The 24,085-nt window shown below is 45.9% G+C and overlaps 2 protein-coding genes across 5 annotated transcripts; both read left to right on the top strand.

The window, feature by feature from the left end:
* Window positions 1–4,082: 4,082 nt before the first annotated feature.
* Window positions 4,083–13,421, top strand: FCAR (Fc alpha receptor). 4 transcript variants are annotated; one of them, XM_081505811.1, is made up of 5 exons: window positions 4,083–4,116; window positions 4,968–5,003; window positions 7,596–7,880; window positions 9,857–10,144; window positions 12,967–13,421. In XM_081505811.1, exons 1-5 carry the CDS (start codon window positions 4,083–4,085, stop codon window positions 13,125–13,127), a joined length of 804 nt encoding a protein of 267 aa, XP_081361937.1. In that variant the 3' UTR covers window positions 13,128–13,421. The 4 variants fall into 4 exon arrangements, with proteins under 4 accessions (XP_081361937.1, XP_081361940.1, XP_081361939.1 ...); XM_081505814.1 differs by having other exon boundaries at window positions 9,857–10,078; XM_081505813.1 differs by lacking the exons at window positions 4,083–4,116; window positions 4,968–5,003 and adding an exon at window positions 6,116–6,262.
* A 4,585-nt stretch (window positions 13,422–18,006) lies between these two features.
* Window positions 18,007–22,555, top strand: NCR1 (natural cytotoxicity triggering receptor 1). Its single transcript, XM_081505809.1, has 8 exons — window positions 18,007–18,065; window positions 18,148–18,183; window positions 18,359–18,643; window positions 20,706–20,984; window positions 21,259–21,306; window positions 21,829–21,876; window positions 21,984–22,168; window positions 22,334–22,555. Exons 1-7 carry the CDS (start codon window positions 18,032–18,034, stop codon window positions 22,148–22,150), a joined length of 897 nt encoding a protein of 298 aa, XP_081361935.1. The 5' UTR covers window positions 18,007–18,031; the 3' UTR covers window positions 22,151–22,168; window positions 22,334–22,555.
* Window positions 22,556–24,085: the final 1,530 nt, after the last annotated feature.

Below are 24,085 nucleotides of genomic sequence, written 5' to 3' on the forward strand. Positions count from 1 at the left end.
TCCAGTTTTGGTGAGTCTCCCAAACTCTGATGTCTTAATTTCATGTACTCTTTTGTCCTGTTAGAATCTTCCAGATTTGTTGTTGTTCAGTCACTCAGTCGTGTCTGACTCTTTGCAACCCTATGGACGGTAGCATGCTGGGCTCCTCTGTCCTCCACTATCTCCTGGAGTTTGCTCAAATTCATGTCTATCCTCCATATAGATCTACCCATGTCTACTGGGATCTGAGAGGTTATGCACAGGCAGGCCTGGGCATCCTCAGATGAGAGACCCCTGATTGCCGGAAAGGGCCCTGCTAGCACTGCCAACATGGGATGTGACTCTCGCCACCTTTGCAGTCACCACCTCAGGGTGCATTGTAGGGCCCCATGGGCCCTGTGTCTCTATTCTTTATTGATAATTATCCCAAGGGTCAAAACAAGGAGCTCCAGCACGAAGGGGTGGCTGTATCTGGATGATGCTGGAAGAGCAGAAGAGTATAAGAAATTAAGGCATCAGAGTTTAGGAGATTTTTTCAAGTCCTTCAAACATATTAACCAGTGGGTTATGCAAAAAGAAAAAGATGAGAGTTTTGGAGAGAAGTGAAATTTCCACGTGGGTTTGCTTACAGAGTTATGAGTAAGTATGACAAGGTGATTTCTTTCTCCAAACCGCAAGGTCTTCATTGTTGTCAGAGCAGCAAGGGGTTCCTGCAGGGAGCCGGAAGGAGAGAGAAGTCTGTCTAGGCTGGGTTTGTTTCTGAGTATGTGTGTGTTGGGGCGGGACTTGGATGTTCAGACTCTAGGTCACATCAGATTAAAGGAATTCTTCGGGGATTTGTGCCTGGAAATACGTTCTAGGGAGCTTCCCCCTGGGCTGATCTTTGTGTGGGGTCCATGTGCTGTAGAACCTTCACATGTCCCAAGAAAAGGACGTGGGAAGCTGCGGGGTGCACAGAGGTTTGTGATGTCTCTGGTTCTTCAGCCTGTACCTGTCAGCAGACGCCACAGACAATGGTTCTCAGCTGGGGCAATGTTGCCCACTAGGGGCCATTCATCGGTGTCTGGAGACGGTTTTTGCTTGTCATGACCATGGGGAGGCTGCTGGGGCACCTGTGGGCAAAGGCAGGCATGCTGCTCAGCACCCTCAATGCAAAGACAGCCCAAGACCCCCAAGAGAGAATCATCATCTAGCCCCAGATGTCAGTAGTACTGAGGTTGAGAAGCCTGTGTCTAGGATGTAATGTCTGTGCCTCTCTCAGTATTGTAGAGCCAGCTGGTCAGTGTGCCATGACCCCTTGCAACATGGAGCATATCCTGGGGTAGGCTCATTTTTCACAATGACAAAGCCATGATTTTTTTTTTTTTTTGGTTTTTAAAATATATTTGCTTATTTATTTATTTGACTGTACCAGGCCTTCGTTGCTCATGAAGGATCTTAGTTTCGGCATGTGGGATCCAGCTCCCCGACCAGGGATCGGACCCGGGCAACCCCTGCATTGGGAGTGCAGGGTCTTAGTCATTGGACCACCAGGAAGTCCCCAAAGTCATATTTTATTAGATGAATGGATAGACAGATAGATGTGCATGCATATGTATACATATATATACGTTGCTGTTGTTTAGTCACTGTTCAGTTCAGTCTCTCAGTCCTGTCCGACTCTTTGTGACCCCGTGGACTGCAGCACGCCAGGCCTCCCTATCCATCACCAACTCTCAGAGTTTACCCAAACTCATGTCCATAGAGTCAGTGATGTCATCCAACCATCTCATCCTCTGTCCTCCACTTCTCCTCACGCCTTCAATCTTTCCCAGCATCAGGCTCTTTTCCAGTGAGTCAGTTCTTCACATCAGGTGGCCAAAGAATTGGAGTTTCAGCTTCAGCATCAGTCCTTCCAATGAATATTCAAGACTGATTTCCTTTAGGATGGACTGGTTGGATCTCCTTGCAGTCCAAGGGACCCTCAAGAGTCTTCTCCAACACCACAGTCCAAAAGCATCAATTCTTTGGCACTCAGCTTTCTCTATAGTCCAGCTCTCACACCCATACATGACTACTGGAAAAACCATAGCTTTGACTAGAGTTGGGCTGTATATATATTCATATATGTGAGAGGAATACATACATGGAAATATATACATACACTTACATATATATCATATATAAAATATATATCTTAAGATATATGCATCTTAAGCCATACTTCCCTTTATTCTTTGGTATAGATATCAAAATATACCAAGAAGGTTATCTTTAACCACTTCTCAAAACTCTAAGTTTCAACTTGATTTTCAGGAACCCGTGCCAGGCTCACCCCCAGGTGAAGAGTACTCTCTAGCACACAACCAACTGCAGACATATACTCTAATCCAGGATAAATTACCTTTAAAAATTACCTTTAAAAACAGAGGGGACTTCCCTGGTGGTCCAGTGGTTGAGAGTCTGCTTTCCAATGCCACTGGGCCCCACATGCCACAACTACTGAGCTGGAGCTTTAGAGCCTGTGAGCCGCAGCAAAAGATTCCATGTGCGGCAACTAAGAACTGATGTGGCCAAAAAATAAAAATAATTATTTTAAATACAAGAGAGGAAAGCCCCTATCTGGTCATTCTCTGTCTGTATCTCTGAGGTCAGTGCATGGCTCAGTGATAAAGAATCCACCTGCCAAGCTGGAGATGCATATTCAATCCCCAAATTGGGAAGATCCCCTGGAGACGGAAATAGCAACCCACTCCAGTATTCTTGCCTGGAGAATCCCCATGGACAGAGGAGCCTGGCCAGCTACAGTCCATGGTGTTGCAAAAGAGTCAGACATGACTGAGCAACTAAACAACCAAAATGTATAGCATGGTGAGAATAATTAACAATATTGTATTCTATACTTAAAAGTTGCTGAGAGGGACTTACCTGATGGTCCAGTGGCTAAGACTCTGAGCTCCCAATGCAGGGGGCCCAGGTTTGATCCCTGTCAGAGAACTAGACACCACATGCTGTGACCAGGAGTTCGCATGCCACAACTAAAAAGATTCCATACACCACAACAAAAACCAAAGGTCCCGCGTGCAGCTCTCCAATAAATAAATAAATCTTTTTAAAGTTGCTGAGAGAGTAAACCTTAATGTTCTCAACACAAAAAAAACAATATTTTAAAAAATAGAAAAAAGGAAACGGTAATTATGCAAGCTGGTGGATAGATTAGCTAATGCCACCATGAACATCACGGTGCAGCAAGGAAGTGTATCAAGTCACCCTGCTGTGCACCTTAAACTCACATGATGTTACGTCAATGACGTCTCAATAAAGTTGAAAAAAAGGGAGATGTCTTGCAATGAAAATGAGATAGCCAGTAGAAAGCTTGATGTGAAATACTTGACTTCTTATACTTGAAGAACTAGTGATAGCCAGGTAGGTGTCTGTAGCCAAATTTATCTATCCACCCATCTATCTGTTTATCTGTCTGTCTACCCACCTACCTGACTATCTATCTAATCTATACTCTCTATCAATCCATCATCTATTCATAGATTATGGGTTTAGATACAGATCAGATATAGATATAGGAGGCTCATTCTTCAGACATGAATGAAAAAAACATTCCACCACTGAGATAATTCCCAACATAAGAGTACACTGCCTGCCTGATCAAGCCCAAATGGATATATTTGGTCCATGAATTCCGTGGAGGTTGTGTGGATCCATAGCCATCAAGGCCACATGGCTTTGGACTGATGGATCAATGAAGGAAAATCTCTGTCTGTATGGCACCCTTCTAATAATTTTATTTACCCAGCCCTTCCCCTGGGATGTGGGATCTTGTCTGAAGGAGGATTTGAGCCCCGTTCAACACTGGTGGAAGAAAATGCTCACTTCTCATCTGAAACATAAACAGGAAGGTTGGTCTCCTCTTAGACTCCATCTCAGGGCCCCCCAGAATGAAGTTCATTGGGAAGGAACCATTCCTCTGGGGCAATAGATGTAGAAATTCTCTGACGAGGACCTCTGAGTTCATACTTCCTGTGGGTCTCACCATCTCGTGAGACTCTGTCATCTGTTGATGTTCACTGTCAAGAGGCTAAGTGGGCTGAGGCCGGCTGTGCAGAACCATGGCTCCCAGAGACACCACCCTCTTCTGTCTTGGTGAGTCCTCAAATGCAGGTGGCTTAGAGGGGAAGATGGGGGAATCCAAAATAGTCAAGGTCTCTCTTAACTGGTGACTCAGACGTAAATAATCTGCCTGCACTGCAGGAGACCCGGGTTCAAGCCTTGGGTTGGGGAGATCCCCTGCAGAAGGGAATGGCAACCCACTCCAGTATTCTTGCCTGGAGAATTGCATAGACAGAGGAGCCTGGTGGGCTACTGTCCATAGGGTGGCAAAGAGTCAGATGCTACTGAGCAACTAACACTTTCACGTTCTCTTAATGTAAGAACTCAGTGATTTCAGTGGCTGCCAAGAAGACTCTGCTCTCCTGACTGGAGAGATGGTCTTTGCCCAAGTATGTGTCTGCCCAAGCCCATGCTGGCTTGGAAGGCTCAGTGGTCCTTGCCGGGTTCATTCAGCCCATGCCATGCTGTCTGGCTGTCCACAATAGTTCCAGAGTTCCTGCAGATGAGAGCCTTAGGGGCTGGGATCTGGAAGATAAAACTAAAAGATGAGCCTTGTTTGCTGTTGAAGAGAACAAATGGCACCTGTATGTCTTTATGTTGTTGCTGTTGTTCAGTTGCTCAGTCATGCCTGACTGTTCGCAACCTCATGGACTGCAGCACGCCAGGCTTCCCTGTCCTTCATTATCTCCCAGAGCTTGCTCAAACTCATGTCCATTAAGTCAGTGATGCCATCCAACCATCTCATCCTCTGTTTCCCCCTTCTCCTCTTGCCCTCAATCTTTCCCAACATCAGGGTGTTTTCCAGTGAGAGTCTTTCTGTTGAGTAATTTGTAATAAAGGTTAGAACTTGGTGGGTGGAGTTTTCATGAATGTCTCTCTTCCAGTGCTCTGTCTTGGCCAGAAGATTCAGGCACAGGATGGTAAGTGTTTCTCTAAGTCTCCTCCAAGCCCCCTGCATCCTCGTGGCAACTCTGGGATAGAAGAGTCTGGAGCTCAAAGGAATTGCAATTTTATTTTCTGTTCTGTTGATCGCTGTCTCTGCTGCGTTCCTTTTGCACGACTTCTACCTCCCTTCGGAATCTCTGGATCCCTCAAACTCATGCTCAGACCAGGATTTAGTCTTTGCTTCCAGTAGGCTGACTGTCCATCCAAGATGTGTGTTTTACTGAATGTTCACAACGGCAGGGATGAGGAAGTCAGGAACCACCTTCCATTGCCCAATGTTCTTCCTACATCAAATGTTCTCACAACCTAACTCTCCGCAGCTCATCCACTTTTCTTCATTTAAAGGGACACTGCCTTAGAGAACTTTATGTAAGTGGCTTCAACTCTCAGAACCAATTTCTTTGTCTATAAAGGTGGCTCAGATGGTAAAGAATCTGCCTGCAATATAGGAGACCTGGGTTGGACCCTTGGGTTGGGAAGATCCGTTGGAGAAGGGAATGGCTACCCTACTCCAGTATTCTTGGCTGGAAAATCCCATGGATAGAGGAGACTGGTGGGCTACAGTCCATGGGCTCGAAAAGAGTCAGACATGACTGAGAGGCTAATACTTTCACTTTGAAAAGAGAAATAAAAATAACAATGAAAGCAGATTGGATTATGGGAGGATGGGATCATTGTGATCCAATTGTTGGGGTTAATTGAGATAAGGCATATGAGTTATGTATATGTTAAGTGTGTTACCTGTGATGGGCTTCTCAGGTGATTCAGTGGTAAAGATACCTGTGATGATGATGGTGGTGATCATGAGGAAAAAAAGTCTCTGAACTCTATGAAGGGCCCAGTCTCCACTTTCCTTGATTCATTACTTTCTTTAAAAAAATTATGTATTTGTTTGGCTTCTCTAACTGCTTTAGGAGACAGCTCTCCCCATATGCTGAGGAAAGAGCCAAGAATCTGGGGTGAGATAGTCCCAGTTTCCAAACCAGGTTGGAGCACTCTTCAATTTATGGTCTTGAGCAACTGGCACCGTTTCTCCAAGCTTCAGCATCCTCACATTAGAGTGAAAAGCAGAATTGCATGTGAATAAGGGTTACCATGGCAACAAAAGAACAAGCAAACTGCCTGGCAGACCAGGGGGCACTCTCCAGCACTCTTAGTCGCTCAGTCGTGTCTGACTATTTGTGACTCCGTGGACTATAGCCCTCCAGGCTCCTCTGCCCATGGGATTTCTCAGGCAAGAATATTGGAGTGGGTAGCCATTTCCTTCTCCAGGGGATCTTCCTGACCCAGGGACCGAGCCCAGGTCTCCCATATTGCAGGCAGATTCTTTACCGTCTGAGCCATCAGGGAGGAGGGTAGAATTAATGTGTATGGGGTCTGCTTTGAAGGCAATGAAAATGGAATAGACGGAGAGGATGATTGCACAAGATTGTGAATGTACTAAATGCCACTGAATTGTATACTTTCAACATGGTTAAGTTTATGTTATATAAATTTCACCTTGTTAAATATATATATATATATGTACACACACACATGTATATAAAGAAAGGAATTTAGCTCCTCAAAAATAATCTTTCAGTTCCTCAAAAACCTAAATGCCCAATCCAGCAATTCCACTTCTATATATGTAACAAGAGAAACTGAAAGAAGAGATTCTAACAAGATATTTGTACCTCCACGTTCATAGCAACATTATTCACAATAGCCAAAAGGTGGAAAAAACTCAAATGTCCATTGACATGAATGTATAAGCAAAATGTAGTCTATATACATGGTGGCATATTATTTAACCATAAAAAAGGAAACATGTTCTGATACATGCTACAACGTGGATGAATCTTGATGACATTACACTAACTAAAAAAAAAACAAAACACCAGACACAGAAAGGCAAACACTGTGCTATTCCACTGATACAAGGAGTCTAGAACAGGAAAATTCATAGAGACAGAAAGTCAGTTAGAAATGACAAGGGCCTAAGAAAAGAGAGAGTGGAGAGTTATTGCTTAGTGGTTGTAGGGGTTTTGTTTGGAATCCTGAGAAAGCCCTGGACATAGATGCACAATATGGCTAAGTGGCACAATATGGTGAGTACAGGGCCTTCCCGAGGCCCAGGGGTTAAGACTTCACTTTCCAACGCAGGGGATACAAGTTGGATCCCTGGTCTGGGAATTAAGATCCTACATGCCTTGTGACCAAAAAACCAAAACATAAAACAGAAGCAATATTGTAAAAGATTCAATAAAGACTTTAAAAATACTCCACATCTATCTATCCATATCTATATCTATACCTATATATAAATATCTATATCTATACACACATATAGTGAGTGTAATTAAGGCCACTTAGGTGTGTACTTAGAAATGGTTTAAATGATAAATTTAATATTTATCTAACACATTTCATTTTTACCACAATTAGAAATTCCCCCCCAAAAAAAATTCTAAGGAAGGAGCTATAAGTCTGTCATACCCTTCATTTAGTTGTTCCCTTCACAGAAAAAGAAAAAGTATGGTTTCTCCATGCCAGGCCACCTGAGTCTGGGCCCTATTTTCTTTTAGGGAAATTTCCGATTCCTATCATATCTGCTATGCCCGGTTCTGTGATTCCCTGCAATGAGTCCGTGAAGATCTTGTGCCAGGGAACCCTTGAGTCTTACCTGTACCAACTGGAGATCCTGGAAAACCAAACCTACAAAGTGGTGGAGAAGAAGTTGGGATTTCAGCAGGTGGCGGAGTTCGTCATCAGCCACATGGACACGAACACCGCAGGGCGTTATCAGTGCCGATACGGGAGGCAGCATCGCTGGTCAGCGCCCAGTGAGGCCCTGGAGCTGGTGGTGACAGGTGAGGCCGCGTGCGGGTCTCTGACCCTCACGGCTTTTTCCTTTCTTAGTTTTTCAGAGATGTTATTTTTAGAACAGTTTCAAATTTTCAGGGAAATTAAGGTGATACAACAGACTGTGCCCATATACCTTGCACCCACTTTCCCCTGTTCTTAACACATTGTTGATCAAAGGCTTATTAATAGGTCTTTTGTTACCCAAACGGTATTGACTGCAGACGTATCGACACATTTTTAAAGAGTGATACAATTAACGTCACTGGTGCAAAGTTGTTAGAGGTTAGAATTGATCAAGGATTCACTCAACAGCTTGTGACTGACGTCATCACTCACATTTCGCTCCATTAGTTTTTGTTCTAACCTTGTGTATATTATAAATGCAAGTTTATTACTGTAAAATCTTCAAAAATGATGCATTGAGAAATTTTGAGTGAAGAATTTTTTGGTGCATTTTATGCAGTTACTTTCTCTGTCTGAGCGACACATGTCCTGGTGTCTCAGAAGATGATGGTTCTTCAGCATAAAGTTCTGATTCAGACAAGGTGAATATTAGATCAGCAAGAAGACACAGAAAAAACCCTTAGTGATTGATTCTGATACAGAAAGTGAAAATGAAACTTGCAGTGCTGGAGAACTTTAGAGGTGTGTCAGGTGTAACTACTGAATGCAATAACCTGCCGAGTCTTAGTGACATAACAGAACTAATTTCTGACCTGCCAAAATAAAAATCGCTGGGCTCCTTCGTCCATGGGTTTTCCCAACCAAGAATACTGGAGTGGGGTGCCATTTCCTCCTCCAGGGGATCTTCCCAACCCAGGGATCAAACCCGGATCTCCTGCATTGGCAAGCGGATTCCTTACTATCAAAGCCACCAGAGAAAGCTCCTTGGATTCCCTAAGCGATGAGCAATTAAAATATCTTCATTTTCATAAGAAATCCCTTTCAACCACACCTGATTTTATGTAAAAAGCACCTAAGGATGTGAGCTGGTTGCCAGGGCAACCAACTAAGTAATTGGTGGGTTAGAATGCTCAGCCCCACCCCACCCCACCCGACCTCCAGGGAGGGCAGAGAGGCTGGAGGTTGAATCAACCACCAATGGCCAATGATGAAATAATCAGTCTCGGCTGTACTCTTCCAGTTCTTCTCTCTGGCTGTGCCTGACATGTGCTTTCATAAGCCAGTAATCCAGTAAGCAAGCTGGCTCCCTGAGTTCCGTCTGCCACTCTAACAAATGAATTGAACACAAGAACTGCGACCCAACAACTTCAGATTTATTGCCGCTCAATCAGAAGCACAGGTTGATGGGCTCTGAAGTGGGAGGAACTTGTAGGACTGAGCTGTTAACCCAGAGCCCCAAACCGCAGGATCTGACATTACTGCCAGGTAGAGAGTGTCAGAATTGAGGTGACTTGTGGGACACCCAGCTGGCGTCTCAGAATCGCTCAGCCGTCTAGGGAGGAAACCCACAGGTTGGAACTGGGAACAGAACCATGTGGCCCTTCTAGCTTTAGAGACTAGATCACTGTCCCTGGAAGCTACCTGCTCATCTGCTTGTTCGCTCAGCTCCATCTACAAGAATTCAGGACAGAGCACAGGTCCTGCAGGGGGCTCCCCAGATGGCTCAGTGGTAAAGAATCCGCCTGCAATGCAGGAGACGCAGGAGACGTGGGTTCGATCCCTGGGTTGGGAAGAACCCCTGGAGGAAGGCATGGCAATCCATTCTAGTGGTGTTGCCTGGATGGCCCCACGGACAGAAGAGCCTGGGGGGCTACCATCCTCAGGGTCACAGAGAGTTGGACACGACTGAGCACACACACGGGTCCTGTAGTGGTGAAATGGAACGTTACCACCTCCCGTTCCTTTGCATCAGGAAAACATCAGCTTCTGCCCTTCTCTTAGCGTGGACCCAAAATGACTGGCAGGAAAACAGGGTAAGACAGAAATCTGGTCAACAACTCACTCTCTTCTCTTTCAGGCTTGTATGACAAACCCTTTCTCTCCACCGATGGGGGCCACGTGGTGATGCCAGGGGAGAATATTTCCTTCTGGTGCAGTTCACCACACATGTCGTTCGACAGATTTTCACTGAGCAGGCCTGGAGGGGCCACCCTGTCACGGCACCAAGATGCGAGACTCCAGGGGGACTTTACTCTGGGTCCTGCGAACCTCAGCTTCTCAGGAGTCTACACGTGCTACGGCTGGTACAGCGGCCGCCCCTATGTATGGTCAGCCCCCAGCGATGCCCTGGAGCTGGTGGTCACAGGTAAGGGCACCCCCCCGCAACAACCACAGACTTCTGTCCTCCTCCTCGGGGCTCTAGCCGGCTGTCCAGGGCCATGGCACCAGGCAGGAGAGCAGAGATGCACCGAGAAAGAAGATCAGGGCAGGAGAGAGTCATGGCTCCGAGGACCGTGAAAAGAGAAGGCCTTCTCACCCACGTGACCTGTGACTTTCACAGCATGTCCCCGAGCTCTCCAATGTCCTTAAAGACACACGGCCTGTTAAGAAAGGAGAGGCCCACGTTCGGAATCACCTTTAGAGGTGTCATTGAGGCAGCAGATAACAGACACAGCCTTCCTTTTATCACATGCTTAATTGTAACAGGGAATCCTGACATTAACCCCTAATACTAGAAGCCACTCGGAGAGGTCGACTGGTAACTTACCACTCATCAGGAAGACGCTAAAACACTCTATCAAGAGCTTCATTTAGGGAGCTTCCCTGGTGGCTCAGACAGTAAAGCGTCTCTCTGCAATGCTGGAGACCCGGGTTCAATCCCTGGGTCAGGAAGATCCCCTGGAGAAGGCAATGGCAACCCACTGCAATATTCTTGCCTGGAAAATCCCATGAACAGAGGAGCCTGGTAAGCTACAGTCCATGGGGTCACAAAGAGTAGGAAATGACTGAGCAACTTTATTTTATTGGCAGTCCAGGGATTAAGACTCAGGGTTTTGGGACCTCCCTGGTGGTCCGGTGGCTAAGACTCCGAGCTCCCAATGCAGGGGACCTGGGTTCGAGCCCTGATCAGGGAACTAGATCCCACATGCTGCAACTACAGACCCAGTACAGCCAAATAAATAAGCAAATATTTAAGAAAAAGGGGGGGGGGGCGCTTCCCTGATGGCTCAGTGATAAAGAATCTGCCCTGCCGGTGCAGGAGACACGGGTTTCGTCCCTGATCTGGGAAGATCCCACACACCTCAAAGCAACAAAGAGCCTGCGCCGCGATTACCGAGCCTGTGCTCCACAGTAAGAGAAGCCACCGTAATGAGAAGCCTGAGAACCATAACTAGAGAGTAGCCCCCACTCACCCCAACTAGAAAAAAGCCCAAGCAGCAAGGAAGATCCAACATAGCCAAAAATAAATAAATAAATAAAATTAAATATATATAAAGACTCAAGGCTTTCACTGCTATAGACCTGGGTTGATTCCAGGTTGGGGAACTAAGATCCCATAAGCCACAATGAGGTGTAAAAAACCCAAAATTCAAAAAGAGCTTCATTTTTACATTGTTTGCATGCATCACTCTGCCCAGAGGGAGCAAGCAGGAGTTATAGCAGAAGAAAGCAACCGCTGGTGACTGAGTGGGATGACTGCATTTGTCTCTCACGTTTGTCTTGTCCAGTCACTCTACAAGCTAAGCGAATGTAGCAGTCATGGCCTTATAAGCTCACATGGCCAAATGGTCTTTTTAATTAATGATACAGGGACAACTGGGCACCTGTGGAGGAGGGCTGAATTTATTAGCGTTTTCCTTTAAAGTAGACAGTCACTGTATCTTGTTTTAGAAATCACCTCCTATCCCAATGTCAGGATGATCCTTTCTTATATTATCTTCCCAGACTTGAAATATTTTGCACTTTGCAATTAGGAATTCATGTTGAATTCCAGGGCTTCCCTGGTAGCTCACTTGGTAAAGAATCCACCTGCAATAGAAGAGACCCCGGTTCGATTCCTGGGTCGGGAAGATCCCCTGGAGAAGGAATAGGCTACCCACTCCAGTATTCTTGGGCTTCCCTGGTGGCTCAGATGGTAAAGGATCCACCTGCCCAAATCCACTTGGAATTGATTTCTATGTTTTAACAGAAGCGAGTTACTAGGATTTCTGAGCATTGTAATTTCACAATATTTTATTACATCCTTGAGCCCGTGAGGTCCGTAAAACAAATGGAGAAATTTTTTAAAGGTACAATGAATAGAAATAACTAATGAAAGGTCACACACCAGTGGACCAAGGTCACACTTAGCTTCCCTAAGTGTTTTGCGTTTTGATCACGCCACATGGCATTCAGAGATCCTGGCTCCCTGACCAGGATTGAACCCATGTCTGCTGCAGCGGAAGTGCTCAGTCATAATCTCTGGACTGCCAGGAAAGTCCCAAATTCTCCCTAGGTTTGTCTAAACTTTTTTTTTCCTACTTGCTTCCAAGATATCAATCATTGTTTGAGAAAGGAACATACACTGTTCCATGGGGTGGGATGATGTAGAGGAGAGAGTTTGGGGCTCTGGATCTATGAAGATGTTTCGAGGATGTGATTAGACATTCAGTGAAACTGCCATGAGGGGAGGGGATGACAAGCAAACACAACATCCTTATAACTACCTCCTCCCCCATTTATAAGATACCTCTGGGGACCACAGCTTTGGACGCAGGTTTAGGGTGAAGTATAGAGACCCACACACAGTGGTAACCAGCTTAGCAGTGCCGTGCGGTGCCTGCGTGCTTAGTCATGTCTGACTCTTTGCAACCCCATGGACTATAGCCCACCAGGCTCCTCTGTCTATGGGGTTTTCCAGGCAAGAATACTAGAGTGGGTTGCCATTTCCTTCTCTGGGGATCTTCCTGGCCCAGGGATCAAACCTGCATCTCCTGTGTCTCCTGCATTGCAGGTGGATTCTTTACCCACTGAGCCATCGGGGAAGCCCAAGATGAAGTATGGTGCTCACGAATGCACACATTGCCTGAGGAAGGGGTCCCAGTGAACCCACAAACTAGGGAAATGAGCTCCCTTCCCAGGGCTCTTGGTCAGGAGGGAATGAAACATGACCAGTGATCATTCATTTCCTTCTAATGACATCTCTAGACACCACGAGCCAAGACCACACGATGGAGAACTGGATTCGGATGGGCATGGCAGGGCTGGTCCTTGTAGTCCTCTTGGCCATCCTGGCTGAAAACTGGCTTGGCCCTCAGGTTCCACACCAGGAAGACCAGCAAGATCTGTCTGACCTGAGCCGGAGTTGACAGAATAGTCAGACAGAATGGACCTTTGGGCTAACTCCTAAGGACCACCAGGGAGACTCCTGGAGCTGATGCTTCTTAGAAGAGCCAGCATCTGTGGAGTCCTATGCAGCTGCATGGAGAGCACAAGGGTGATGGAGGTATGAAGAAGCTTGGATCCTCTTTCAGACCAATCAAATGGTATTTTCTTATATGCATCTGATATATTTGCATTCCGCCTTTCTAGACATAGTTGAGAACATTCTCAGTATCATCTTGGCTGAACTCATTTCCTGTGATAAAAAATAATGAAAAGCATTCTCAGTTCTCCTTGCTGTTTTTCACCCTCCCTCAATAGACTTTCGGGCTTCCCAAGTGGCTCAGTGGGTAAAGAATCCACCTACCAATGCAGGAGATGCTGATTCCATCCCTGGGTCGGGAAGATCTCCTGGAGGAAGGCGTGGCAACCCACTCCAGGATTCTTGCCTGGGAAATCCCAAGAACAGAGGAGCCTGGAGGGCTGCAGTCTGTGGGGTTGCAAAAACTTGGACATGACTTGTCATGCACACACTGTAACCCTGTGAATTTGAATTTAATTAGTTCTAATTCAGTCAATCAGGTGATAACCAATTATATTGCATGAGCAAACAGAGGCTCAGAAATCATATGATTTGAATAATGATAAAATGTGTGGATACAGAGTTTCAGTTTGGGAAGATGAAAAAGTCTTAGAGATAGATGGTCATGTTGGTTGCATGATGATATGAATGTCCAGAATGCCACTGAAATGTACACTTAAAAATGGCTAAAATGAAACTCTATGCTCATTAAATGGCAACTCTCCTTTGAAGGTATAGAGTTTCAGTTTTACAAGATGAGAAAGTTCTAGAAATTTGCCTTACAACAATGGAAATGTACTTCATACAACTGAACTGTACACTTAAGAATGGTTACGACAGTATGTGTGTGTGTGGGGGGGTTACCATAATAATAAAAAACTTTTAAAAAATGATTAAAATAGTACATTTGGGGTCATATTTGTCTTACCACAATTTTTTAAAAGTTCCTTGTGGTCTATAGAAACTGAAAGTAGGTTAGTGGTTTCCCAATGCTGAGAGAGAGAGACAGGGCATTGTACAGTGAGTGATAGTGGGTAATAGGGTTTTTTGGGGGGTTAGGGGTTTAAAAAGTTCTGAAATTAGATTGTGGTGATGGTTGAGTGGCTGTGGAGATATAATAAAAAACCATAGAATTATACACTTTAGATGGTAAATTGTAGAGTATGTCAATTATATCTCAATACAGTTGGGGTTTTTCAAGTATTGAGAAGGATTAAATTTTTAGTAACACCCTCAGTGTCACTTGACGTGGTTGAATTATGGATTGAAATCCATTCATCTCCAACGGGGCTTATGGTCTGCAAATGGTGGTAGTTCTAGGAGGACTGGTATAGTAAATAGATACAGAGGAGTTCCTGAGAAAACAGAGACAGACTGAGTGAGAACGGATGGTGTGGTTGCCCTTCGTACATGTGCTGTCCAGGGAAGACCCTCCTGGTTCAGAGCACATTCCCCTAAGGTGGTCTCTCAACCCCTCTAATGAGTGGGATAAAATGTGGCATTTATAGAACTTACTTGTGCTTCAGTTTCTTATCTGTAAACGACAGAATAAATGCTACCAGCTTCATGGAGTCAATATGAGAATTCAATGAATGAATGGTACCAGTCTCTCACAACAATGTGACACATAGGAAATGTTCGTCAAGTCTGGTTACCAGAAACCTTGCCTTGGAAGAGAATCTTACCTTCAGATCTTTGCACGCTGTTGGATTGAACTCTTCCACTCGAAGTGGCCCGGTTGGTGAGCTCTGTAGCAGAAAACAGAGGAGGAAAAGGTCATTGTTATCATGGGATGCAAGGGCAGAGCTTGTTCCCATTTCCATACCAACTTTAAGAACTGCTACAAAAGAGGGGACTTCCCTGGGCTTCCCTGATGGCTCAGCCGGTAGAGAATCTGCTTGCCATGAAGGAGGCACAGGAGACTCAGGTTCAATTTCTTGGTTGGGAAGATCCCCCGGAGGAGGGCATGGCAACCCACTCCAGTATTCTTGCCTGGAGAATCCCCATGGACATAGGAGCCTGGTGGGCTACAGTCCAAAGGGTCACAAAGAGTTGGACACAACTGAGCGACTACACAGCCACGCAGGGGACTTATCTGGTGGCCCTGTGGTTAAGACTTCTGCGTTCCCAATGCAAGTGGCATGGGTTCGATCCCTGGTTGGGGAACTAAGATTCCACATGCTGAGGGGCACAGTCAAATGAATTCATAAAGCCTTTTCCCAGGCTTTCTTATACTTTAAAAAAAAATTAAATTGTACTAAAAAATTTACTATTGATAACCAAGAGAATGTATTATTGACCAAAAAATAGACAAATTGATCAATAGTATGGAATAGATAGCTCAGAAATAGACCCATAACAACACAGTCAACTGATTTTTCACAAAGGAACAAGGACGATTCAATGGGGCAAAGATAGTCTCTTCAACAAATGGTGCTGGAGCAACTGGACATCTACTTGCCCAGAATGAACCTAGACACAGACCTCACACCTGTCACAAAAGTGAACTCAAAACGGATCACAGACCTAAGTATAAAGGGAAAACTACAAAATTCTTAGAAGGAAACACAGATGATTTGGGGTATTGTGATATCTTTTTTTTTTTTTTAGACAAAACACCAAAGACTTGATCCACAAGCGGAAAAATTGACAAGCTGGGCTTGAATAAAATTTTTAAATTCTGCTCTGCAAAAGACCGTAGCAAGAGAACCACAAAGCCACACACTGGAAGAAAACATTTGTGAAAAAATGAAATCCGACCCTATTTTACACCATGCATAAAAATTAACTTAAAATTGATTAAAGCTTTAACCATCAAAACCCCAAACACTAAAACTCCTAGTAGAAAACGTAAGAAAAATACTCCTCAACCTTAATCCTGTCAATAATTTTTTTGGATATGACAACAAAACTGAAAATGAACCAGTGGGACTGCGTAAAACTAAAGTGATTCTGTGCAGACAGTCCACACAGGCCCCAGGACCCCCCAGGGCACCCAAGAGGCCCCCCCTGGGACCTAGGCCCACCCGCCCATGTGTCAGCAGCCACCACATGAGGCAGGGACTGGCAGTCACACAGGCGAGTGTCCACACAGCCCAGCAGCATGCCATAGATGTACAGAAGACACGCAGATGGCCAACAGGCACATGAAAAGATGCTCAGCATCTCTAACTATCAGATGCAAATCAGAATAACACTGAGATATCCCCTCACACCAGTCAGAATGGCCATCATCAAAAAGTCTACAAATAATAAAGGCTGGAGAGGAATTGGGGAAAAGGGAATCTCCTATACTGTTGGTGTGAATGTAAACTGGTGTAGCCACTATGGAAGAGTATGGAGGTTCCTTAAAAAATTAAAAATAAGACTACCACGTGATCCAGCAATTCCACACCTGGGTGTGTGTGTGTGTGTATGTATGGAATAAATGAAAGCACTAATTCAAGATGATACATGCATCCCAGTGTTCATAGCAGCACTACTGACAACAGCCAGGACGTGGAGGCAACCCAGGTGCCGATCTACAGACGACGGGATTAAGAAGATGGGCTATATACATATACAATGGAATACTACTCAGCCATAAAAAGGATGAAACTCTGCCACGTGCAGCAACATAGATGGACCTCGAGGGCATTATGCTTAGTAAGATCAGTCAGACAGAGAAAGACAAACACTGTATGATATCACCTGTATGTAGACCAAAAAATAATACAAATGAGTGTATATGCAAAACAGAAGCAGAATCACAGGTAATAGAAAATAAGCCTGTGGTTGCCAAATGGGAGAGGAAAGTGGGTAGGCACAAATTAGGGGTATGGGAGTAAGGGATACAAACTAACATGTATAAAATAGATAAGCAAGAAGAATAGACTATATAGCACTGGGAATTATGGTCATTATCTTGTAATAAATTATTATGGACTATAATCACTGCTACATACCTGAAACTAATAGAATATTGCAAATCCACTGTACTTCAATTAAATAATTTATTTATTTAAAAATTATTTTAGATCCTTTAAAAAAGAACAGACATATTTTGCATTTAAAATATATTAACGTACTTAATATTTTAATATTCTACTTTATAGCAGACTAAAGGAATGTCATTATGTAAGAAATGTATTTTTGCTTGAAAATAGTATTTTATTAAAATGTAATAAATCTGAAGAAGATGGTATTATCATTTTATTCTTTTTTTTTTTAGTCTTTATTGAATTTGTTACAATATTGCTTCTGTTCCATGCTTTGGTTTTTGGCCATGAGGCATGTGGGATCTTAGCTCCCTGACCAGGGATGGAGTCCACACCCCCCGCATCAGAAGGTGATGTCCCAACCACTGAGCCACCAGAGAAGCCCCCCTATCGTTCCATTCTGATGAAACCAATTAACATCCCTGCACATGAATGCTGAACACAGGGGAGCCAAAGTCAAACACATATTTTTAAAAATGGCTGTAAGGGTTTTTGCTCTGTACACTGCCCTATGCCTTCCCTGGGCATAACGTCCCCATTTCAAAATTTACCATCTGACCTAGAAATGAGTTTCAGCCAGGGACCAGACCATGGTCAGAGGCTCTGGTTAGAAACCACAGATACACTCAGATGCATCATGGGAATCGCGTCTTTTCCTTACTGCCAATGGCCAGAGGTGGAGGGAGACCTGTGAATCATCAGTAAACAAGCCAGTGTGAAAGCCCCTGGCGACTGCTCCTGGGCTTCACTCACCACATCCTGTACATCTCCCTGGCCCCACGGGGCCTGGTCTCCACCCAGCTCTCCACATTCACCGGGCAGAATCCGAGCGATGCCTTCCACAGTTGCTGTCCTTCTCGTCCTTGGTGAGTTCTCACATGGAAGAGAGATGGAATTGAGGGGTCTAGTGTGGATGGGGCAACATATCTCATCATTCTTGTCTTCCAGGGCTGGGTCTGAGCCAGAGGACCAGCAGCCAGAAGCGTAAGTCCTTCATTCAAAGCCCCCGAGTCAGGTTCAGCCACTGGGTCTGCTTGAGAACAGCTGGAGGAAAGGCCAGGGGTTCCGACTGGCTAGGAGGGCTCACGGCCAGCAGTTGAGTGGATGGTAGGCTGGGCGGGGGCTTTCTCGGGGACTCCCACCTCTGATTCCTTTCCAGAGACGCTCTCGAAACCTGCCATTTGGGTCAGACCCAGTTTCATGATCCCAAAGGGAAGACCGGCTGCCATCGGTTGTCGGGGAGCTGGTGAAGCCGTGGAGTACCAACTGCACTTTGAGGGGGGCCTTTTTGCCTTGGAGAGACCGAAGTCACCCCCAGTGATGAACTGGGTGAAGTTCCCCATCCCGGCCATGACCTCACACACCGCAGGGCAATACAGGTGCTCCTACCGAAGTGGGGAGCTCTGGTCAGAGCTTAGCGACCCTCTGGAGCTGGTGGTAACAGGTAACTGTCCTGTAGTGAAGCTATAGGGTCATTTCGTCAACCTGAGTCCTCCAGAGAGTCCTCACTTGCTCGTCCCCCTCCGTCTCTCCCGAGCCTCACTCAGATATTAGTTTGTCTTGGGGGCAACGCAGGGGGTTGGTTAATGCCTACGGGGTTATCTTTAGAGAATTATCTCTATGTCCTAGAAGCAGATTGGTCTTAGGTTCTTCGGAAAAGAGACTCTAAGATGGATGTTTGTGCCCAGAGGGAATCACCGTAGAGTGTCCTTAAAAACAGCACCTGTGATAAGTGAGGGACACAGGCCCTCGCTGCTCACAGAAAGGGCAGTTGGACAGCAGTGCAGCTCCAAGGGAGACCTCAGGGACTTCCCTGGTGGTCAGTCCAGTTGTTAACACTCCATGTTTCCAGTGCAGGCGATGAGAGTTTGATCCCTGGCCAGGGGACTAAGATCCTGCATGCCGTGTGGTGTGGCCAAAAATTTTTTTAAAATAAAAAATTTAAGGACAGAGACTTCAACCGAGCAAACGTGGAACTCTGGACCTGGCTGGCCTTTCAGCGTAGTCTTGAAATGAGGCTAGAAGCTCTGTACTCCTATCAGGCAGGGATTGGATGAGAACCACTCCTAGGGACATTCCAGACAAACAGTCTTGCTTTTGTGGTTCTTGGGTTCTAGCAGAAGACAGACTATGAGTCAAAGTCAGGAAATTCAGATCAGTTACACAGCACATGAGGGTGAAATGGCAGTGTGGAAAAAGCAAGGTAAATGGAGTTGAGGTGGCCAGGTAATCTTGGGTCAGGTGGTTCCCTTCCCTTGAGGGCTGTGGGTGTCAAGTTTAAGTCAATATCAGAGTCACCTGTGGACCTGCAGAAGCACAGATGACTTCAGTAAACCCACATTCGTGGAAGCAGTAGTCACAACAGACAAAAGGTAGAAACAACTTTGCCTATAAGTGAATGAGTGGAGTCTATTCATACAACTGAATATTATTCAGCCTTAAAAAGGAAGGAAATCCTGACACTCGGCAACTTGAGGATGTTATATTGAAATAAGCCCACCATCAAAGGATCAATAAGTGTATATTCCACTTACACGGGGTACTTAAAATAGTCAAATTCAGAGGCATAAAGTAGAATGTTGCCAGGGTCTGGAGGAAGGGGAAGTGAAAAGTTAATGTTTAACGTATAGAGTTTCAGTTTTACAAGATGAAAAGCGTTCTGGGGATTAACAGGGATAACGGTTGTACAATGTGAGTGTACTTAATATCATGGGACTATACAATTAAAAGTAGTTAAGGTGGTAAATTTATGTATATTTTACTACAACTAAAAGTAGCAATGAAGTTTTAAAGATTTTTTTTTTATGTATACCATTTTTAAAGCCTTCTCTGATTGTGTTAAAACACTGCTTCTGTTTTATGGTTGGGATTTTTGGCCACCACGAGGCGTGTGGGATTTAGCTCCCTGGCCAGGGATCGAACCTGCATCCCCTGCATTGGAAGGTGGAGTCTCAACCACTGGATGCCAGGGAGGTCCCGACAAAAAGGTCTTAAAACACAGGTGGCTGCCCCTCCTCCACGTTTCTGATGCAATAGTTCGGGGGTAGAGCCTGGAAATCTGCATTTCTGACAAGCTTCCCCAGGATGCTGACATTGCTGGTCCCAAGGACCAAATGCTGAGGACCTGTGATATAGGGAAATTCCCAGAAGGAGATTCCTTTTAACTCTCCTGGCCGCTGGGGAGGGACCATCTCAGTCTTGAAGGGAGAATTCAGGGAGGATGTGTCCACAACCAAGACAAATGTAGGAAATAGAAGAAGAGACCGAGATTCTGAGCAGTGATGTCCTGGCCCTAAGGGCTAGAGGGATGCTCGGAGATGCAGGAAGCAGCATACAGATGCTCTGTACCGGGACTTCCCTGGTGATCCAGTGAGGAGGACTCCATCCTTCAAGTGGAAAGGTTTCAGGTTCTATCCCTGGCGGGAGAACTCCGATCTCACGTGGCGCGTGGCCAAAAGGAAAAAAAAAAAAGACGCTCTTAACCTACTAGCCACCTTCTCTCACAGGACTGTATGACACACCCATGCTCTCGGTTGAACCCAGGTCTAAGGTGACCTCAGGAGAGAATGTGACCTTCCGTTGCCAGCTGGCGACAGCTACAAGCACGTTCTTCCTGCTCAAGGGGGGACGGTCCAGCCGCCCCCAGCTCAGATACGGGAATCTGCAGGCAGAGTTCCCCCTGGGCCCTGTGACCCCAGCGCACGGAGGGACATACAGATGTTTTGGCTCCTACAACAACCACGCGTGGTCTTTCCCCAGCAAGCCTGTGAAGCTCCTGGTCAAAGGTGAGGAACTCCCCCTCAATTTTCCCCCATGTCCTTTCTGGATCTCTAAGTGACCACCAAACAGAGATGAGGCTGGCAGCAAAGAGGCAGGTGGGGAGATGCAGAGAGGGGGCTTGGCACCAATGCTCTCATCCACATCGATTCCCAGAGGCCCAGGTGCTAGAGAGGGCATGAGGACCATCGCCAGAGAGATGGCGGACAGAGGAGCGGGGCTGGGGGAGGGAACAGATGGGAAGACCAGACCCCTTGATCTTCTCCTCGTCTCCACTGCCAGGAGACGCCGGGGACACCACCTTCGCACCCACTGAGCACAGCTCTTCTGGTGAGTAACAGATACTTCTAAACTCGTGGGAAGGACTCAAAGCCCCCCAAACACACTAAAAAGCTGGCATTCGTTCACAATATCCCTTGAGTGCACAGAGCAAGCCATGAACTGCAGCTGTGTCAGCCAACCAGACAAAGACCCTTGCTTGTATGGCGCTCATAACCTAGAGTCAAAGTCATTATTGCCCAGTCACTGTCAGGTCCGACTCTGCAACCCTATGGACTGCAGCACACCAGGCTTCCCTGTCCCTCACCATCTCCCGCGTTTGCTCAGACTTGTGTCCATGGAGTCGGTGAAGCCATCCAGCCATCTCATCCTCTGGCGTCCCCTTCTCTTTCTGCCCTCCACCTTTCCAGCATCAGGAAACTCTTAGCTGGGTCATGTGGGATCTGGTTCCCCTACCAGGGATCAAACCCAGGCCCCCTGTGCTGGGAGCACGGAGTCTTAGCACTGGACCCCCAGGGAAGTCCCTCACACCATCTCTCTTCCTCACTTCTTCACTTTCCTCACCCTCTGCAGACTACTGGGACTCCTACGAGTTAACCACAGGGACCCAATCGCAGACAGGTAAGCCGGCAGCGGGGGCTGTGGGCCCTCACAGGAAAGGGCACAAGGATGGCGTGAGGTGGTCTTGGTAGCTCCCCTTGAGCAATCGCTCTGTCCTTCTGACCCAGACCATTTCCTCTGGAGTCACATGGTCCAGAATCTCATCCGGCTTGGCCTGGCTGTCCTGGTCCTGGTGGCTCTCATGGGGCTCCTGCTTGAAGACTGGCTTCACAGGAGGAAGTCTGGAGAGAGAGCCCACGGAGCTTTACGTCGAGGGCGCAGGAGACGTGACTGAGAGACGCAGCGGCCACAGGTGGAGCTGAAAGCAGCCCCGACCCTGGGCTATGGGAGCTCCGTGTGGAACCCATGGAGGAAGGGAGTCGCTGCAGAGAACTAAGGGAGGACTGCGTGCAGCTGGGCAGGAGGGAGATGAAGACGGCACGTTTCCCCTGCAGACCAAGCCCATTGTCTCTTCTAGGTTCGAAGGACTCTTGTGCTTCCTTCCTGCAGGCCAAATTTTCAACCACCCCCATCTTTCCTGAAAACAGCTTTAACATCATGGCCACGGGAATATTTCCTTCCTCCTTTTGTCTTTATCCTTACTTCTTTTTACAAATTTATTTATTTTTAATTGGAAGATAATTGTTTTACAATGTTGTGATGGTTTCTGCCATACATCAACATGAATCAGCCATAGGTATACATACGTCCCCTCCTTTTTGAACCTCCCTCCCACCTCCCACTCCTCTAGGTAGTCACAGAGCACCATGTTGAGATCCTTGCATCACACAGCAAATTACGACTGGGGATCTCTTATACACGTGGTAGTCATGTTTCAATGCAGCTCTCAGTTTGTCCCACCCTCTCCTTGTCCTGCTGTGTTCACATCTCCAGTGTCTGTTACTGCATCTCTATTCCTGCCCTGCAAATAGGTTCATCAGTACCATTTTTTCTAGATTCCATGTATACGCTTTACTATATAAAATTTGTCTCTTTCTGACCTATTCCTCTGTGTAACAGGCTCTAGGTTCATCCATCTCACTAGAACTGACTCAAATTCATTCCTTTTTATGGCTGAGTAGTATTCGTTTGTAGGAGAAGGCAATGGCAGCCCACTCCAGTACTCTTGCCTGAAGAGTCCCATGGACGGAGGAGCCTGGTGGGCTGCAGTCCATGGGGTCACTAGGAGTTGGACACGACTGAGTGACTTCACTTTCACTTTTCACTTTCATGCATTGGAGAAGGAAATGGCAACCCACTCCAGTGTTCTTTCCTGGAGAATCCCAGGGACAGTGGAGCCTGGTGGGCTGCCGTCTGTGGGGTCACAGAGAGTCGGACACGACTGAAGCGACTTAGCAGCAGCAGCAGTATTCCTTTGTATATATGTACCACAACTTCTTTATCCATTCATCTGTTGACAGACATCTAGATTGCTTCCACATCCTGGCTATTTATCCCTCTTTCTTCTTTGCTGTCTCTGCAGATGTCATTCAAAATATTTAACCACCAGTACAGAAAAGGCATATTTATCAGTAGGATTAAGAGCTGGGGAGGCAATGACCCAGTAGACAATTCCCACCCATTGCTATTGTAGATGAGCCACGACAGGTGTGATAAGAAAAGGATACATTTGGGGCAACATCAACAGACTTCAGAGACACTTTGTCGTCCCAAACGGAAAAGTGTTTCTTAACTTTTAATTGACATATTTTTGACATAGAACTCTCTGTAGTTTTAAGGTGTGCAATCTGTTGATCTGATACATTAATCTATTGTGAAGTGATTGCCATTATAGTGTTAGCTAACACCTCTCTCACATCACATTATCAACATTTCTTTTTTGTGGTTGGAATAATTAAGATCTGGTCTGTTAGCAAGTTTGATGATGATCATGTGACACCGTGGTGTATCATTACCATACTGATCATTAGGGCTCCAGGACTTATTCGTCTACTGGTTTGTTCCCTTAACTGTCGTCTCTCCATTTCCCCCACCCACCAGGCTTCAGTAACCACCATTCTGCTCCCTGTTTCCACGAGCCTGGCTTTGTTTTTAGATTCCACCTTTAAGTGACATTGCACAGTATTTGTCTTTCTCTGACTTATTTCACTTAGCATAGTGCCGTCAAGGTCCATCCTTGTTGTCAAAAATGGGAAGATTCCCTTCTTTCTCATGGCTCAATTATATATGTATTTACTATATATATATATATACATATATATACACGTTG

This window comes from Giraffa tippelskirchi, chromosome 7 (genome assembly GCF_054371585.1).
Source record: "Giraffa tippelskirchi isolate mGirTip1 chromosome 7, T2T-mGirTip1v1.2.pri, whole genome shotgun sequence".
Lineage (NCBI taxonomy): Eukaryota > Metazoa > Chordata > Mammalia > Artiodactyla > Giraffidae > Giraffa > Giraffa tippelskirchi.